Source organism: Xyrauchen texanus, chromosome 6 (assembly GCF_025860055.1).
Source record: "Xyrauchen texanus isolate HMW12.3.18 chromosome 6, RBS_HiC_50CHRs, whole genome shotgun sequence".
NCBI lineage: Eukaryota > Metazoa > Chordata > Actinopteri > Cypriniformes > Catostomidae > Xyrauchen > Xyrauchen texanus.
The window spans coordinates 3,857,096-3,878,076 of NC_068281.1; the positions used below are offsets into that span (position 1 = coordinate 3,857,096).

The 20,981-nt window shown below is 36.5% G+C and overlaps 1 protein-coding gene across 1 annotated transcript in view; it reads right to left on the reverse strand.

Annotated features, from left to right (window-relative positions):
- LOC127644522 (CUGBP Elav-like family member 5) overlaps positions 1 to 20,981 on the reverse strand; it is a 194,840-nt gene that overhangs the window by 33,536 nt on the left and 140,323 nt on the right. Inside the window, exons 4-5 of the mRNA XM_052127717.1 lie at positions 7,353 to 7,481; positions 3,376 to 3,455 (exon numbers count right to left, since the gene is read on the reverse strand). Of these exons, the coding sequence (XP_051983677.1) occupies positions 3,376 to 3,455; positions 7,353 to 7,481 (209 nt within the window). The remainder of the gene's footprint in view (positions 1 to 3,375; positions 3,456 to 7,352; positions 7,482 to 20,981) is intronic.

Consider the following 20,981-nt stretch of genomic DNA (forward strand, 5'->3'; position numbering starts at 1 on the left):
ATATTTTGACATTGAATTGAAAGAGTTACAGTATATTGACAAGGATTATAGAGGCAATATACAACACTTCTGTAAAACATTTTTCCTCTGAGATCTATTTGCAATTTTAGTCAAGGTTTCTTGCACCACAAATAATTGTAATTACATTTTTGTAGTTTTTTTGTAATTTAGGTAGTTTTTGGTATTCTACTGTACCTTTAAAAATTACAATTCTGTTATAATTTTATCACACTCATGCTGTTTTTAAATCTCATATTAATTGCTTTGCTATGCAGAACATTGCAGAATGTTAGCCTCAGTCACCACTCAGATTTATCGTATGGAAAAAAAGATGCAATGAAAGTGAATGGTGACTGAGAGTGACATACTGCCTAACATCTCCTATTGTGATTCATATTTAAAAATGCATGCAAACAACAAATATGTACCAATATGCAAATATATGTAATGTCAAGATGTCATATTGGATCACATTTCATACATGAAAATGTGATAAAAAACTAAGGATAAAATAAAATTTGTAAAATTACGATTTTCGTAATGTACCATGTTTGAAGGCCTCCTGTATAATTAATTGCATTAATTGAGAGTGAAAATGTCATATGTAAGCAAAATTGACATTTTAACAGAAATACAGTATATCTAAACAAATTGGAATCCAATTTAATGAGAATATAATCAAGAGCTTGCGAATCAGGAAAACTGAATAAATACCCAGCCCTGGTTTAAACAATGTGATAATGGGGTAAGATAAATTAAATTAATTAAAGATTAGGGCTGTTGATTTAACGCATGAATTGAGTGTGAGTTTAACAAGAATAAAATACAGCATTAAAACAATGATAGCAAATAACAATTCCTTGAAAAGCAATATGAAATATCCCTTGCATCGGAGCGAATCAAGCTTGCAGTACCACCTGATTTCAATAGGGGGCAGTGAGCGAAACTCCAGCTGTACGGACAACAAACCACAGACTTGCTTGAGGACATATTCTTTTGTTCAAACACAGCTAGACGGCGCACAATTCTGAATGCAGGAATCTTGAGACGTGTTTTATTATTATGTTTCAAACTGTTTTTTAACTTGACCCAGCGACCTAAAAACACTGTTTATGACACAATGCAACCAAAGTGAGATGCTCCCAAAAGATGTGTGCATTGACTCATCTTTAGAAAAGCCCTTATAATATAAAATGAATTATTTTATATTGAACTATTGTTATTTGAAAGCCTTTCTCAGCAAATATTTATGTTATTAATTGCGATTAATTTGATTAATTAATCGGCATATCATGTAATTAATTCGATAACTTTGTTTTTAAATCTAATAACAGCCCTTTTCAAGTTACTGTATATTCTCTGAAATCAAGAATTAATCAAGTCACAATTTGGCTTCTTAAGTAAATGATTCTTGTTGTAATGTAATTAATACTTATTTTAATAGATAAAAAGACAAAAAATGTGAGTGAAAACTTAAAAATGGCAAAACCTGCGCGTATGACCAAGTCTCATTTTAGGCCCTTGATCTCTAGGTGCAAATAAATAGTCCAGTGCAACATTTATTTATTTATTTATTTATTTATTTCTCTTTCTTTCTTTCTTTCTTTCTCTCTCACTCACTCACTCACTCACTCACTCACTCACTCACACACTCACTCACTCACTCACACACTCACTCACACACTCACTCACACACTCACACACACTCACACACACACACACACACACACACACATGTAGTGTTTCCATGTTTTATGGGGACTTTCCATAGACATAATGGTTTTTATACTGTACAAACTTTATATTCTATCCCCTAAACCTAACCCTACCCCTAAACCTAACCCTCACAGAAAACTTTCTGCATTTTTACATTTTCAAAAAACATAATTTAGTATGATTTATAAGCTGTTTTCCTCATGGGGACCGACAAAATGTCCCCACAAGGTCAAACATTTCGGGTTTTACTATCCTAATGGGGACATTTGGTCCCCACAAAGTGATAAATACACGCTCACACACACACACACACACACTCACTCACTCACTCACTCACTCACTCACTCACTCACTCACTCACTCACTCACTCACTCACTCACTCACTCACTCACTCACTCACTCACTCACTCACTCACTCACTCACTCATTAAAGGGCTCTTGATGATTTACTGCACACTTGACCTTTCATGTGCAGGGCCTCTCTGACCCGATAAACCAGCCCAGTATCGATCGGCCCTTAAGGTCACAAAATTCCCTTCATCTCAGAGAGAGAGAGACCAAAGACCTGCAGCCCTACAAAGTAACTTTAAGTCAGTCACTCTACAGCCATCTTGGGGATAGCCCCAAACAGCAATTATGTATTGATATTCTACAACCAAAAATGAATGTTTTTAGTTACATTTTTCACATTCAAGGAAGATGGGAGGCATTTAGGATTATTTTTGCAATTCTGTATGTTGACACTACTGGCGCAGAAAAATACTCAGTTCAACCTAAGCAAAAACCTCTCCAAATTTTGCTTTTGTGTACTATATGTGTGCTCAGTGAATGCAGTTGTGCATGTATGTGTGTACAAATATGTACAACTAATCTATCCAAATTACATATTACTCTTTGTGCATTTTAGATTTTTAAGTGAACAAAAGTGTAAAACATCACACATCATGCTCATAGCACCTAAGGGGGGGGTCTGGGGGGGCATTGCCCCCTATAGTTGCTTCAAGTCCTCTCCCCCCGCGGACTGACGGCGAAATGACCAACATTGCCCCCCATAAACATGCAAGTGCCCCACCAAAGATCGCATCCAAGTACCGGCCTTGATTGCGCTGTTCATTTAAGAAAAACAATCAACTCTTTTCTACATAGAAGTCTGTGGACAGAAGCCCATAGAGCGCTCTTGAAGTCTGGGAGTCTATGGCAGATACCTGTTCTATTCAAATCAATAGCTCTAAAGATCGACGTTGACTGGATGAGAGGCTCTAAACACGTCATTTTGGGTCCCGCCCATACGCTGTCACCAAAACTGAGCTAAATCGGACAAAAGCTTCCTTTGGGAACATTTTGGCTCAGATGGTAGAGCGGGTCTGCTACCAATTGCAGGATTGGTGGTTCGAATCCCGGCCCACACGGCTCCACATGCCGAAGTGTCCTTGGGCAGGACACTGAACCCCGAGTTGCTCCCAATGGCAGGCTAGCACCTTACATGGCAGCTCTGCCGCCATTGGTGTGTGAATGTGAGTGTGGATGGGTGATTGGGACACAGTGTAAAGCGCTTTGGTAACCTCTAAGGTTAATAAAAAAGTGCTATATAAGTGCAGACCATTTACCATGTGTTTGTGTATATGTGCATTTGCACTTGTGTGTGTAGTTGTACTCACAGGCATGGTCTGGCTTCCATGTAGCCCGCTGATAGCTGACTGAGCTTCAATGTGTGTTGAAAATTTCACAAAGGCACAACCTGCAAAACACATACACACAAGAGCAGAAATATAATGAGGAATAGCAGCAGTGGAGAGCTGTGTCTCTAGTGGATGCTACAGTGGAGATGAGAGAGGAGCACACACACACAGTTCTATATAGAACCTTTTCACCAGGCTCAAAGAACCCTTCAGGTTTCAATTAATAGAACCCTTAAAAAGAACCTTTTTATATATGTATATACTGTATAACAAGATAACTTTTTAGGGGTTCCAAATATGAAGCCTTTTGGGTTCTATATGGAACCTTTTCTTCAAACAGTATACTTGCTAAAAATCTTACTGCATGATGGACTTTTTTTTTTTTTGCATGTTTCGAATGACATGAGGGTGAATAAATGACTAACTAGTCATTTTGCCTGCAAAAATAGGCATAAAAGCACCACAAAAGTACAAAACAAGTCTCCTGATGCCACACAACAGCATTGTGAGAGGAAAAGGACAAAATTCAAGGTGTTTTTTTTTGAGGGGGGATGACTTCAGAAGACTCAGAATATAGCGGTCGATGTATTAATGCATCAATTTGCCATTAATGCAAACAATGTAATAGGTCATTCTGGACATATTAGAGCAATAACTAACTGAATCGAAATCGAAAAATACCTTAAGTTCTCTTTTGAAGAAGTGTTTTTAAATATCATATTATATCAGTGTGGTAAGCGTGTTGTGGACGGGTCACGTGATCAAGCAGCGGCGCATTAAATCTTCATGATTTCATGTCGAGTTCAAAATCTCTTGTGTCATTTCTCTCTTCACACATTTCAAACACGTTTGACCTCTCTGACATGTTTTTACACAGTTGCGCTCCGAGAGAGCTCATGGACATGTAAATAATTCCTGCATGGAGGCTGCGATGGGATTTGTCAGGTGATATTGGCATCCTGCGGCGAAGAGGGCTCACCCGGCGCCCTCCAGAATGGATTCTGCCATGTTCGCGAAGAGAAACTCCATCTCAAAGTGTGCCGGCGGAGCGTCGGATTGACGTGTGTTTGAATAGTCTGATGCGGTGAAATCGAATGCATAAATAAAAGCATTTCTGACACAGTGTTCAAGGTTGAATGCAGCTTTTTGTTGGTTTGTTTGTTTGTTTGTTTGTTTGTTTTTGTCTTTCAGTAGAAGGTCACATTTCTTCGTCTACTTGGAATCTGAAATGCACGTTTGACTTTCAAAGGACATACGGATCTGTCATTAGCTAGCAAGTATTTAAATGCAAAGCTGTGACAGTTTTTTGTGGTTTTGAAAAACAAACACCCTGAATTTGTGAAAACTTTAAGAAAAACAGGTACAGTGCTTTGAGTTTATGTAAATGGAAGTGGAGCGTAGTTCTAGCGGGAAGACTAGCAGCTGTACATCATCACATCATTAGCTGGGTAACTCCTAGCCAATCACACGTAAGCCAATGCTTTATAAGTCCGCTCACAATCTATCACATTGCTGTTTCGGCGTGCTAACACGGCAACCTCCACCTCCCCACCACCACCAGTTGAGCCCTGTCCCGCAGGGGGGTAGACTCCTCGCCCCTGCCTCCTATCTCCGGCAGGACATGACGGTTCCGGGTACAACTCCCTCGGACTGCCGGACGGGGCCTACGCCAAAGAGAGAGACATCACCTCCCGTTTTACATCTATCAAATAAATGGCATCTCAAACTTCACTCAAGCCTGCGTGTCTTCCCGATAGAACTTAAATGACTCGACGAGAGCAGATTTCTGTTCTGTCTTGATGAATTTCCCATTGAAACCATATTTTGTTCTTTTAATAGCCGAAATAATTTAGTTGTGACTGGATTTCACAGTCATTTACCTACTTGCTAGTCAGTGTCACGTTGCATAGTGCGCAACATTTCCCGCCCACTTTTTCAGCCATCCTGGTTCTGGAAGTGTTTATTCCATTTATTTTGGGGATTTCGTAAAATCCTTCATAAAAGAGGTCTAAGCTATGATCCAAACCATCCAGCTACGATGTGAATCACGACATTACAAACTTTTTTATTTTAAACATTTAATAATTATTTTATCATTTTATTTTAATTATTTGTGTTAATTACAGATCTGCTTCTCGGTCAGAACCCGGCAGCATCAATCAGTTTTATTGCATCATATCTAACAATAATTTAGTGAGGACTTGGAAACAACTAAGAAATGTACTTTCTACCTGAATATTTTTCCTTGTATTTGGATAAAGGTGCATGTATATATTAATTATATATACTTGTCTAAAGGTCTTCAGCATGTCACAGAAAGCTTTACCAGCAACTTGCATTAAGGCAAAGAAATGTTTCCTTCAGAATCAAAGCAGATGCTTAATAAAAGCCTCTTTTTGGGGGGCAACAGGAAGTGGTGTAATTAAAAAATTTACCATTTAGATTATGTGGCTCGGGATAGGGAAGTTTGGGGCCCCCTGCTGGAGCAGCTGCCCCCGCGACCCGACTTCGGATAAGCGGTTGAAGATGGATGGATGGATGGATGGACCATTTAGATTTTGGTTTCGTGAAGAATTTTTATTTATTTTTTTAAATATGAAAATTAAATATATACAAATACATATATATACACACACACACACACACACACACACACACACACATGTTGTGTTTCCATGTTTTATGGGGACTTTCCATAGACATAATGGTTTTTATACTGTACAAACTTTATATTCTGTCCCCTAAACCTAACTCTACCCCTAAACCTAACCCTCACAGAAAACAATCTGCATTTTTACATTTTCAAAAAACATAATTTAGTATGATTTATAAGCTGTTTTCCTCATGGGGACCGACAAAATGTCCCCACAAGGTCAAACATTTCGGGTTTTACTATCCTTATGGGGACATTTGGTCCCCACAAAGTGATAAATACACGCTCACACATACACACACACACACACACACACACACACACACACACACACACACACACTGCATCCAGAAAGTATTCACAGCTCTTCACTTTTTCCACATTTTGTTATGTTACAGCCTTATTCCAAAATGGATTAAATTCATTATTTTCCTCAAAATTCTACAAACAATACCTATAATGACAACGTGAAATAAGTTTGTTTGAAATCTTTGAAAATTTGCAAATATTTCCACCATGCTTCACTGTAGGGATGGTATTGGCCAGGTGATGAGCGGTGCCTGGTTCCCTCCAGACATGACGCTTGCCATTCAGGCCGAAGAGTTCAATCTTTGTTTCATCAGACCAGAGAATTTTGTTGCTCATGGTCTGAGAGTCATTCATGTGCCTTTTGATACCCCATACAGGGCTGATTGGAGGAGTGCTGCAGAGATGGTTGTTCTTCTGGAAGGTTCTCCTCTCCACAGAGAAACGCTGGCGCTCTGTCAGAGTGACCATCGGGTTCTTGGTCACCTCCCTGACTAAGGCCCTTCTCCCCCGGTCGCTCAGTTTGGCCGGGTGGCCAGCTCTAGGAAGAGTCCTGTGGAGGCCACTGTCCTCATTGGGATCTTCAATGCTGTAGAAATTTTTCTGTATCTTTCCCCAGATCTGTGCCTCGATACAATCCTGTATCGGAAGTCCACAGACAATTCCTTGGACTTCATGGCTTGGTTTGTGCTCTGACATGCACTGTTAACTGTGGGACCTTATATAGACAGGTGTGTACCTTTCCAAATCATGGAAAAAGTGAAGCGCTGTGAATACTTTCCAGATGCACTGTATAGAGTAAATGAACCAGTTACCAACATTTAAAATTAATAAAAGAATTCTCACTCTGGAACAACTAAAAGGGACTTCGTACCTGTTTTCGGTTAGGCTCTGCAAAAAAGCTTGTTCATTCTTGATTTTCATTTCAGTTCATTGAAACATTTTTAGTCCCTGGTTTTTACAGTAGAGAAAGATGAAAGTAGGATCTAATCCTCACCTTTACTGTTTCCATCAGGGCCTCTTAATACTGTGCACTCTTCAATAACTCCATATGGCTCAAAAAGGCGGTACACATCCTCTTCTGTCTGTTGTTTATTCAGCATCCCTACGAACAACTTCCTGTCCTCTGAAATACAAAAAACACACAAACAAGAGAATATAAACTTCCATCCGAGCATCAGTTCATTCAAAAACCTTAGAACAAGTGAACTCTTGCATCGTTATCTGCATACTCGGCCCAGTTCTGAATGTAAAGAATATAATTTACACACAAAAATGAAGAGAGCTAGCAAAAATGGCAAACTCTAATCTGATTGGCTGGCTTTACACAATTTCCATCAGTCAGGGTACGCAGGTTTATCTCAGTCCGCAGTGAAGCAAGTTGTGTTTACAAGTTCATAGATGGCTGCAATGAGCGTTTTTGATTTAATCGACTCAAGATTATTTAGATATTTTATGCACTTCTAAAGAAAGTTGTATTCGTGAGGGAAGGGGGGGTTGTTTACGGTCATGCGTCTATCTACCTCTCTCTCACACACACACACACACACACACACACACACACACACACACCGAGTGTCCTGCTCTGACGCTGTACCAGACTTTATCATCTTTATGCGTCAAGGTCTGGTCTCTCCCATCAGCACTGAGCTATATACAGCAACACACTCATGGCCAGAGAGAGAGAGAGAGACAGAGAGAGAGAGAGAGACAGAGAGATATAAGGAGATGGATCTATATAAAGCATCTGTAAAAACGCCATAGAGTGCTACACAAGGCCAAAGCCTCCACACACATACTTACACACTTACTTTATGGCCTGATGGAAGCAGTAAAGCCAACACATCCTTCACTAACCACTCCTCTGGGATGTGTTGCAACTGTGAAGCTTTCACTTAACAGAAGTGCACACACACATACAAACACACACACACACACACACACACACACACTCCTCGGCACTGTAACCCCACGCTTCTGTTATTTATTTTCCTGGCTTTAAAGAGATTTCTTTGATAAAAGGCTGTAAAGAAAATAAACTGAAAAATGTATACTCTTCTAAACTGAGTGCTTTGATAGAGAACAGTTTATTTATTTATATTCCATGTTTTGTTTACAGCGCGAACATACAGTAATGGACGTCAGTCAGTGTTTAGCACTTTTTATGATGGCATCTAGATGTTGGTCCTAAATGTGTACACATCTTTCTACACTAATGGTGCCCTCACAGATGTGAAAGTTACCCATGCCATGACACACACTGGCTTTTGGACCTGATGCTGATAACAGCTTGGATGGTCCTTTTCCTCTTTGGCCTGGAGAACACGATGGCTGTTTTTTCCAAAAACTATTTGACATTTCTGACCACATCACACAATTCCACTGTTTTACTTTCCATCTCAGATGAGATGGTGTCCAGGGAAGTCAGCTTCATTTCTGGACAGTGTTGATGTATGGCTTCTCCTTTGCTTAGTAAAGCCTTAACTTGCATCTGTGGATGCAGCGGTGAATGGTGTTGACTGACAAAGGTTTTCCAAAGTTTTCCAGAGCCCATGTCATGATATCCATTACAAACGCATAGCAATTTTTATTTACTGAAACATTTGTTAGCAAATTGGCAAGCCACGACCCATCCTCGCTCTTGAAGGACTAGAGTTTTTCTGGAGGCTCCTTACATACTATAACACGATTGCCTCACCTGTTTAACATCACCTTGTTATTCAACTCGACCAAAACGTTATGGGTTCCCTCTGGATTTTCCTATGGAGTTTTATAATTGCAGTTTTTGATTTAAGAGGTAAACATTACTTCAAGATACATTTTGTTCTACAATATAAATTACAGTCATACCCCAAACATGAATTTTTAAGCCACAAAAAGTACTTTGAAAACAAGTTGATAAGGACTACAGCAGTTTACTGTTTTGTCTGACACATGCTTATAGTAATTGAAGTCATTATTTATCATCTTGTTTTAACTAAAAAATTTGAAACACATCAGATTCACACAAACAAAGATACACTCTATTAAAAACCATGGCAAGTACTCACACATTCAAACACTGCGCAGAAACGCGCACACTTTTACTATCCAAACACACATTCCCAGCTCTGTTTACGCTTGATACCAAGTTGCATCATCATGTTTGTGTGTGTCTTCAATGCTTTGGAGGCAGTGAGTCTTTGAGTGTTTTTCTCTGTCTTTTTGCATTGCTTGTTGCAGACGAGTTGCAATGCTGTGGATCTGTGACCTGCATCCCTTATTAAACACACACACACACACACACACACACACACACACACACACACACACACACACACACACACACACACACACACACACACACACTGCCTGAAACAGTGAGCAATACGCTGAAATACTGCTGCATTCACTGCAGCTCTCTGGAGAGAAATGGAGCATTTTAGCAGAAACCTCCAAGACAAAATTGATACTTAAAGAAAACATAAACAACTATTAAGTCTCCAGGGTAATGGAAGAGCAAACTCTGAGTTATACAATTGTCCTCTGGGTGAACTGTCATTTTGACTGAGAGACCGTCTCAACTGCTGATGGCAGAGATACATTACTTTATCCATCAATAAATGCATACTACAGAGACAGCATATTTACAATTATAATTAGACTACTGAAGCGTCACTCTCTCTTGTGAAAAATCCTGCTGGTCACAATTCTAATTATCCACACAAACCCCCTCATTTGCTTCTCATTAGCATGTTGAATATTCATGAGTCTAATCAGTAAGCCCCTCCCTCCCAGGGGCAAGCTCTGTTCCAAAACATAGAGCTGCCTTGATATCTGCTGTCTCCATAAGCAGCTGCCATCTAAAAGGCTGTTCAGACCAAACAATTTCTTGTGCTGAAAATGAATGAATATAACAGAATGCAGGTGTCTTGAGATGCATTTTAAAAAGTTAAAGTTAGAAGAAAAGACTACCTGAAATCCAATTTGATAGTTTAGGCGATCGATCGATCTATCGATCTCTATATGTTGATCTATCTATCTCTATATGTTGATTATCTATCTATCTATCTATCTATCTATCTATCTATCTATGTTGATTATCTATCTATGTTGATTATCTATCTATCTATCTATCTATCTCAATATGTTGATTATCTATCTATCTATCTCTATATGTTGATTATCTATCTATCTATCTTTATATGTTAATCTATCTATCTCTATATGTTGATTATCTATCTATCTCAATATGTTGATTATCTATCTATCTATCTCTATATGTTGATTATCTATCTATCTCAATATGTTGATTATCTATCTATCTATCTCTATATGTTGATTATCTATCTATCTCAATATGTTGATTATCTATCTATCTATCTCTATACGTTGATTATCTATCTATCTCTATATGTTGATTATCTATCTATCTCAATATGTTGATTACCTATCTATCTATCTCTATACGTTGATTATCTATCTATCTCAATATGTTGATTATCTATCTATCTATCTCTATATGTTGATTATCTATCTATCTATCTCTATATGTTGATTATCTATCTATCTCAATATGTTGATTACCTATCTATCTATCTCTATACGTTGATTATCTATCTATCTCAATATGTTGATTATCTATCTATCTATCTCTATATGTTGATTATCTATCTATCTATCTCTATATGTTGATTATCTATCTATCTCAATATGTTGATTATCTATCTCTATATGTTGATGTTGATTATCTATCTATCTATCTCAATATGTTGATTACCTATCTATCTATCTCTATACGTTGATTATCTATCTATCTCAATATGTTGATTATCTATCTATCTATCTCTATATGTTGATTATCTATCTATCTCAATATGTTGATTATCTATCTATCTATCTCTATATGTTGATTATCTATCTATCTCTCTATATGTTGATTATCTATCTATCTATCTCTATATGTTGATTATCTATCTATCTATCTCTATATGTTGATTATCTATCTATCTCAATATGTTGATTATCTATCTCTATATGTTGATGTTGATTATCTATCTATCTCAATATGTTGATTACCTATCTATCTATCTCTATATGTTGATTATCTATCTATCTCTAATATGTTGATTATCTATCTATCTATCTCTATATGTTGATTATCTATCTATCTCAATATGTTGATTATCTATCTATCTCTATATGTTGATTATCTATCTCTATATGTTGATTATCTATCTATCTATCTCTATATGTTGATTATCTATCTCTATATATGTTGATTATCTATCTATCTATCTCTATATGTTGATTATCTATCTATCTCTATATGTTGATTATCTATCTATCTATCTCTATATGTTGATTATCTATCTATCTCTAATATGTTGATTATCTATCTATCTATCTCTATATGTTGATTATCTATCTCAATATGTTGATTATCTATCTATCTATCTCTATATGTTGATTATCTATCTATCTCAATATGTTGATTATCTATCTATCTATCTCTATATGTTGATTATCTATCTATCTCAATATGTTGATTATCTATCTATCTATCTCTATATGTTGATTATCTATCTATCTCAATATGTTGATTATCTATCTCTATATGTTGATTATCTATCTCTATATGTTGATTATCTATCTATCTATCTCTATATGTTGATTATCTATCTCAATATGTTGATTATCTATCTATCTATCTCTATATGTTGATTATCTATCTATCTCTATATGTTGATTATCTATCTCAATATGTTGATTATCTATCTATCTATCTCTATATGTTGATTATCTATCTATCTCAATATGTTGATTATCTATCTATCTATCTATATATGTTGATTATCTATCTATCTATCTCAATATTTTGATTATCTATCTATCTATCTATCTATCTCTATATGTTGATTATCTATCTATCTATCTATCTATCTCAATATTTTGATTATCTATCTATCTATCTATCTCAATATTTTGATTATCTATCTATCTATCTATCTATCTATCTATCTATCTCAATATTTTGATTATCTATCTATCTATCTATCTATCTATCTATCTCAATATGTTGATTATCTATCTATCTATCTATCTATCTATCTCAATATGTTGATTATCTATCTATCTATCTATCTATCTATCTATCTATCTATCTATCTATCTATATATGTTGATTATCTATCTATCTATCTCAATATTTTGATTATCTATCTATCTATCTCTATATGTTGATTATCTATCTATCTATCTATCTATCTATCTATCTATCTATCTATCTCTATATGTTGATTATCTATCTATCTATCTCTATATGTTGATTATCTATCTATCTATCTCTATATGTTGATTATCTATCTATCTATCTATCTATCTCTATATGTTGATTATCTATCTATCTATCTATCTCTATATGTTGATTATCTATCTATCTATCTCTATATGTTGACTATCTATCTATCTATCTCTATATGTTGATTATCTATCTATCTATCTATCTATCTATCTCTATATGTTGATTATCTATCTATCTATCTCTATATGTTGATTATCTATCTATCTATCTCTATATGTTGATTATCTATCTATCTATCTCTATATGTTGATTATCTATCTATCTATCTCTATATGTTGATTATCTATCTATCTATCTATCTATCTATCTATCTATCTATCTCTATATGTTGATTATCTATCTATCTATCTCTATATGTTGATTATCTATCTCTCTTTGTTTATCTATCTATCTATCTCTATATGTTGATTATCTATCTATCTCTATATGTTGATCTATCTATCTCTCTATATGTTTATCTATCTATCTATCTCTATATGTTGATCTATCTATCAATCTCTATTGTATGTTGATCTATCTATCTCTCTCTCTCTATATGTTGATCTATCAAACTATCTCTCTCTATATATTGATCTATCTATCTCTCTCTATATGTTGATCTATCTCTCTATATATCTATCGTTCGATCTGCCTATCTATCTATCTATCTATCTATCTCTGTATGTTGATCTATCTCTCTATCTATCGATCTATCTGCCTATCTATCTATCTATTGATCTATCTATCTATCTCTATATGTCGATCCATCTATCTCTATCTGTCGATCTATCTATCTATCTATCTATCTATCTGAGTAAAAAAAAAGCACAAAAAAAAAGATATTACAAATATAAAATAATATATATAAAATAAAAATAAAATATTCTGATCAAGGCCTATAAAAGCAGCAAAATATTGGTGTCTACATTCTGTTGACAACATGTCCGACATGCATCTACTGTATGATGCCTTAAAATGCTATCTATATAGGCAGCGCACTACATTCTGAAACAACTACCAGTCTGTCTCTTTGTTTTGGAAGGTAATGAGCCAACGCTTACTTGAAAAAGGTTTACTAGCACAGTAGGACAGTTAAACTGCACTCTTTGTATTTCTGGAGAGTGTGTGGATTAGTGTGTGAGGAAAAACTCATTGGTTTGTGCTCTGTGGAATAGTTCTGTGAGTGCTAATCCTTCAGAGATGAGGAAAAAGGAAATGAGAGGAAGAGGAACGGGAGAGGCTGTGGGGAAAATGCAGAGAAGGAGGGATGATGCAAGAATGAGTTAAACGAGTGTAGTCCAAAATCTTTGGTTTAAGACCTGTTTGGCAATGAGTTTTTAACACTCAATACATAACAAGATTCCTATTTTGCCAAGAGGGCTGCTGGTGTTTCTCACTAATGGCGAGTTTACACATAATGCCGACAGTTTTGTGGAGATCGCCGAAAAAACCCTGAAATCGTAGGCAAATCAGAGCTTGCTCCCCTGATCGATGAACGCAATGTATGAACTATAAAAGACGTGAGATATCTAGAATGTTAAATATATGGTCCTGTGCAACATACAATGTTAAATATGTTTTGACTGACTGAATACAACTGCAGTGTTGACCTACAGCCAATGAGAGAGCTAGAAACGGGGCACTGGAAGTTTCAGTGGGAGGAACATCAACTAGCATGGCTGCGGTATCAAGAATGTCTCATTAGACCAAAGAAATGGAGGAAAATTAGTGGAACATTGGCAGGAGCACCAGATGTGATGTTTCCTCTGAACTGTACCACAACCGAATGGAGAAAGAGAAGAGTTGGAGAGAAATTCAGGTGAGCAAATAGGTTGATTTTTCAGTAGGAGGTACTTTTTCATATTGTAACCAATAAAATATATGATTAAAAACATACACATCATATTCTGAAATGCATAACATATGATCATGCATTTGTTTTCGTGTCTCGTATCACTTCTCACTTGTACTCCGTTTTGAAATGTAATTTGGAGTCCAGGCAGAGTCGTTGGGGATTCGTCAATAGTGAAATGTTTTGTAATGTGTTCACCCCTGTCGCAGATTCATCGTGTAATTTCAAAACGCCACGACATCCATGGCCTAGTCCACACTAATACGTTTTACTTTGAAAATGCATCTTTTTCTCTCCGTTTTGGCCTTCCGTCCACACCGAGACAACGTTTTTGTCCGCTAAAACTGAGCTTTTTGAAAACGCACTCCAAAGTGGAAAAATTGGCAAATGCCGTTTTCACGTTGTAGTGTGGACTTTTAAAACGGATGCTTTGGAAAACGATGACACATTTTTAGTCATGTGATCGATCCAAACAAAACAGTCAAGATGGTGGCCTGTGCTATAGCGGCGCTGTTGTGCCTGATACGCACTTTGATATCATTGTTAAAAAAAGAAGTGTCACTTTGTACAACCTTCACATTGCATTCCTTCAAAGGCGATGGGAAGTTTACTCGGAATTGGTGTCTGGCGACGGAACACGAGGACAAGGCAGAGTCGATGACCGTTTCAGACCGTACATGCAGCGGGGATTTTCCGCATGCGCAGTGACACGATTTAAGCATTTTCATACGTTTCAGTGTGGACGAGCAACTTTTGGAAAACGCTTGAAAACGTTAGTGTGGACGGAGAGCGTTTTGAAACGAAAATGCCATTTTCAAATGTATCCGGATTAATGTATACATAGCCCACGACAAGACAGACAGTTGTGTAATATGAACGGTACCACGATCCAACGTCTTTGAAAATCGTGTACTGTGTAGGAGGCATAACTGTTTTCATTGACTTACCTAAATCTACTCCTAAGTATTTAAGTTTGTTCTTTATCCTGCTGCTGATCCCTTCAGCTGAGTATTTTTCCTCAAGCAGATAATAATTGTTTGCTCCTCACCATGGATCAGGCTGAGGTTTCCCTACAAACAATCTGGGACCCCATTCAACTGATCCAAGCTGACATGACTGCCCATCTTGATTAAAAAATTGTGACCATCCAAACTGGTCTTACCAACACTCAGGCATCTTTATCTTCAAATCTCAGACCTCGAACAGCTCTAATGAAGATAACATTGATATCCTGACAAAAGGTGTGCAAACACTTGAAAAAGAAAATGCCTACCTGAAAGATAAAGTTGAGAATAAAAGTCGGTCATCCAGTCTTCGTTTTATTAATGTTTCAGAACAAACTGAAGGAAGAGACGTGATCGCCAGTTATAGAAAGTGCTCATCGCTCTTCCACCTACAATTACAGCTCCAGGTCTACTCCAAGACCCATCCTGGTCAAGTTCTTACATTTCCAGGACAAAGTGAGGATTTTAAGCCTGGCCAGGGAGAGAAAGGAGCTCACCTTTATGGGCGCTCGTGTCCATATTTATCCTGATTTCCATGCTGGTCTCTGGATTTCCATGCTGGTGATGGTGGAGGGAAAGGCAAAACTTTTCCGCTGTCCTGAGGAAGCTGAGACTTTTTTCCGAGACCTTTCCTTCTCCTCCCCAGGATAGTGTTGCGAGTAGGTTATCCTGCAAGTTGCTAACCTCCAATTTTTGTTTGCTTGACTGATGCTATTTAGTTCCTGTTTCTGGATCATTGACTATATTACTCTAGCAACTTCAGTCTATTTCTCATTGTTCTGTTATCTGCACACAATAAACTTTATTGCAAACTTTATTTTGGTTAGCCTACCATCTTATAATGCCATGGTGTGTAAGTCAATGTTTGCCATAAATTGTGGCACCGGTGGCGACAGTGTCAGTCAAATCTGGCGAAATGATGCAATGTCGTATTGTCGTTAGTTGATCGTTGTTGTAAAATCATGGAATACTGAAAGTTAACATTTATTTCTTTATGTAATGTAATGGAGCTCTTTCCTTTGCTATTTGCATTATTCAGTTTTTACTTAAGATGCCAAGTATATTTACATGTTCATTCGAAAATAATTTACATTGTACCCTCTCTTTATGTCTACAACAGGTAATGTTTCTTTCTCTTAACTCAGTTATTTGACCTGTTGTTTTATTACTTCTCTAGGCACAATTGAATCAGCTAAAGGTTAAAAGGTTATTCATCTTAATATTAGGAGCCTTGTTTCAAAAATGGATCTCCTCAGAGCCTGGGTTATTCTTTATAAAGCCAATATTATTACTATTTTTGAAACATTGATGATTTTGTTCTGTATAGCACTGAAAGGGCTTCTAGAGGAGGGGGGTTGGCCACATACGTTTCTGCAAATCTTGTCATTCCTATTATAGAGCCTGTTAATTTTGAATGTCTTTTTATTAATGTTACTCTTCACGTTAACAAAAAATTTACTATTGGTAACATTTATAGGCCCCCTTCTGCTCCGACTGACTCCACAAAAAGTGTATTTTGTCAACTAATAATTCTCTTGAGAAGCATAATTTATTGATTATCCTGGGATACTTAAACAATAACTGGCTTGATCGTTCCTCTTCCAATGATAGAAATTTATTTGGTACTGTAAACCTTACTCAGTTAATTAATAAACCTACTAGAGTGGACTTCATCGGACTTCGTCTTTGTTGGATTGGATACTTGTCACTAATCCTGAAAGGATAACTAAATCTGGTGTTATGTTTACATTTTTCATTTATGCATTTGGCAGACACTTTTAACCAAAGAGACTTACAGAGCCCTTATTACAGAGACAATCCCCCCGTAGCAACCTGGAGTTAAGTGCCTTACTCAAGGACACAATGGTGGTGGTTGTGGGGATCGAACCAGCGACCTTCTGATTAACAGTTATGTGCTTTAGCCCACTACGCTAATTTCCAATTTCTCCTAAATATATTAGAATGAGACAGCATAAAAAATGTATGTAGATTGTTTTATTCAAGACTTAACTGATATCAACTGGGATTGATTTAAGCTAAATCCTTTTGTTGATGATGCAAGGAATTTCTTTTTTTTCAGAAGTTACTAACGTAATTGATAAATATGATCCCATGAAAACAATTAGAGTTAAAGGTAGACATTTACCCTGGATCAGCTCATATCTTATTAACCTTTTCAAACAAAGGGATAAAGCCTGGGACTAATATCATTTGTCTAAAGATTCTGCTGACTGGGAAAACAACAGACATCGGAGGAATTTATGCACGACTATAACAAGGAATGCAAAATCCAGCTATTATAAAGATAGATTTTCTCAGGAGTTTTATAACCCTAAACAGTTTTAGAATCAATTAAATCGTATTTTTAATAAAACTAACAAAAGCTTCATAAACCAGATATGAATTAATGATGAAAGTATATCTTATCCTTTACTTATTTCCCATGCTTTTAATCAGCACTTCTCTTCTATCTGTGGTTCCCAACACGTTAATTCTGTATTGTACTGCTGGTTTCTCAAACTGTATTACCTGTAACGGCTTATTTTCATGTAAAATCATGCCGATGTTTTTTATGCTATATGTGAGTTAAAAGCAAGTAGTAGCGTTGGTCCTGATGGTTTGTATGCTAAATTTGTTAAACTTGCTGCTAATGTAATAATGCATCCCCTTGCAGATTTATTTAATGCGTCTTTGTCTTAATTGTTAAATTCCCCTCATATGGAAATGTACCAGAGTTACCCCTCTTTTCAAAGTTGGAGACCCATCCGATGTGAATAATTATCGTTCAATTTCTAGTATCTGTACTATTGCACAAATCTTTGAAAAACGTATCTTTAATCAATTATCACAGTACATCAGTTTGTTCAATATTTTAGCCCCATCCCAGTCTGGTTTTAGATCTAACTTTTCCACCACCACTGCTCTTCTAAAATTCAGTAATGATGCGTTTTCATCCTTTGACAAATGCCAAATCTCGGGTGCAATTTTTTATCGATCTTTCCAAGGCTATTAATATGATTGATCGCCACCTCCTCCTTGATAAGCCCTATTCTATTGGTTTAACTCAAAATTCTTCTTCTGTCTTCTGGTTTAATGCCTATCTTCATAACAGATGTCAGTGTGATGTCTTTCAAGGTTCTCAGTCTGACTGTTTAATTGTTGAAAAGGGGGTTCCACAAGGTTCCACCTTGGGACCACTTAGTTTTTCAAATTTTTTATTCTATTTTTATTAATAGAATAAAAATTGTTCTGTTCATCTTTATGCTGTTGTATACTGTTATTTACACCTCTAATTCTGATATATTACAAATCCAGAACTCTTAAGAGTCAGAATTGAACTTTGTCCAAAACAACAAACTTATATTGAATAAGAAATCCTGCTGCATGGTGTTTGGTACGGGCACGGTCTCTCATATCCCCTTGATTTGCATATTTGATTTGATGATGGTTCACCTCTTGATAAAGTGAATTCGTTCAAATATCTTGGACTCTGTATTGACCCTGAACTTTCCTTTAAGCCTCATATTGATTTTATTATAAATAGAACATATGGAGTTCTCTAAATCATTCAATTAATTGTTTTACATTCCAAGTCAAGATAAAGAATAATTTCTCTGTTGATACTACGGATTATTGATTACGCTGACATCGTTTATCAAAACACCTCTGACACTTATCTAAGGCCCCTTAATGTTGTCTATAATTCTCTATGCAGATTTGTTTTGAGGTGTCCATATAGAACTCACCATTGTTTCATGTATGAATCGCTAAATTGGTTGCAACCTAAATCAAGAAGGCAATTTCTTAAGGATGTTCATTTTAAAATGTGTTAATTTTACTTGTCCTTCCTACTTGAAACAGTTTTATGTTGATCTTCACATCCACTCAGACATATGCAATATCCATTTTTCTTTGTCCCTAATATTTTCAAAGAAGTCGGTCGCAGGTCATTTTAATACAAATCTCCTTATTGGAATAATCTTCCTCTGTTTTCTTCTTTTTTATCTACTACCTCTTTTATATGCTTCAGGACATCTTTATTTTTCATCTTAAAACGACCTGTTTATGTTTTTAATTTATGCGTAGTTTATATTATTTATTTTTTTGTTAATTTGTATCTCAAATAACCTGAAGATAAACTGCTTAAACTGCTTCTATTGTAACTGATGTATTAGCTGGGTCTATGTAACTAAGTTTCTGTTCAGTAGCTGAGGTCTGTGGTGCAGGTGGGAGAAGGGAAGCAATCTGTCTGTATTTGTAATGTATGTTATGTAATGCTGTTTTGTTTGTATGTTTTATAATTTTGTATCTTGTGTCTTTAGGACCCCTCAAAAATGATATGCTACATCTCAAGGGGCTAACCTTTTTTGATGATGTCAAAGGCCACGCATCCAATCAGAGGCTAGGTTCAAAACAGCATGCTAGTTAAAAATACTTGTACTATTTCTGCCATCTCTATATATTGCAGAAATAGTAATATGGAAGTATGCTAATCCAAATGAAGATAAACATGGTTTTGTGTGGTGAATTATTGGCTGCCGAGAGCCTGAAATCATAGAAATTCAGAAATTCCAGAAATTTAGAAACCAATAATAAACCAATTAATACATTTCAATGATTGATTTTAAGGACATTTTTGTTTACTTTTGTATGATGAATAATTGATGGTACTGTGTTGGGTTGCCACTTGATGTCCAATAGAAAATCTGGGTACTGAGGCAAAACCCAGTTATTCCATGTCAAATCACCCACATTTTGGAAACTTCCCAATAATGCATTCCAGTTATTTGCAGATACATTCTACTGAAATCCAGAAACAAGATAAAGGTATTGCACTGTGAATAGACACGTGTGTTGCTTATTTTTGATTATAGTATATTTTTGAACTCAATAATTGTGATTTTGACGTTGTTTTTATGTGAATATATAAAGGTACATTTCTAGTTTCAACATTTATAGAAAGAAAGTTTGTTCTGAAGTGGAATCTAAAAGCATATTAAGATATCTTTTCTTTTTTTGCCTCTCCCTTTTTCTCCCCAATTTGGCATGCCCAATTCCCAATGCACTCTAAGTCCTCGTGGTGGGTAGTGACTCGCCTAAATCCGGGTGGCGGAGGACGAACCTCAGTTGCCTCCGCATCGGAGACTGTCAATCCATGTATCTTATCACTTGGCTTGTGGACCATGTTACCGTGGAGACAGCGCGTGTGGAGGCTTCACGCTATTCTCCGCGGCATCCATGCACAACTCGCCACGCACCCCACCGAGAGCGAGAACGAGGAGCCACAAGGCCACGAGGAGGTTACCCCAAAGTACCCCCCCCCCCCCTCATGACTCAGACCATTGGTATATAATACAACAAGGGGTGCTAAAGTCAACTGAATTTAGTAACGGACCGATTTATTTTTTTAAATGTAGTTTTGCTCCAAATTGTCATTTGATCCCCTTC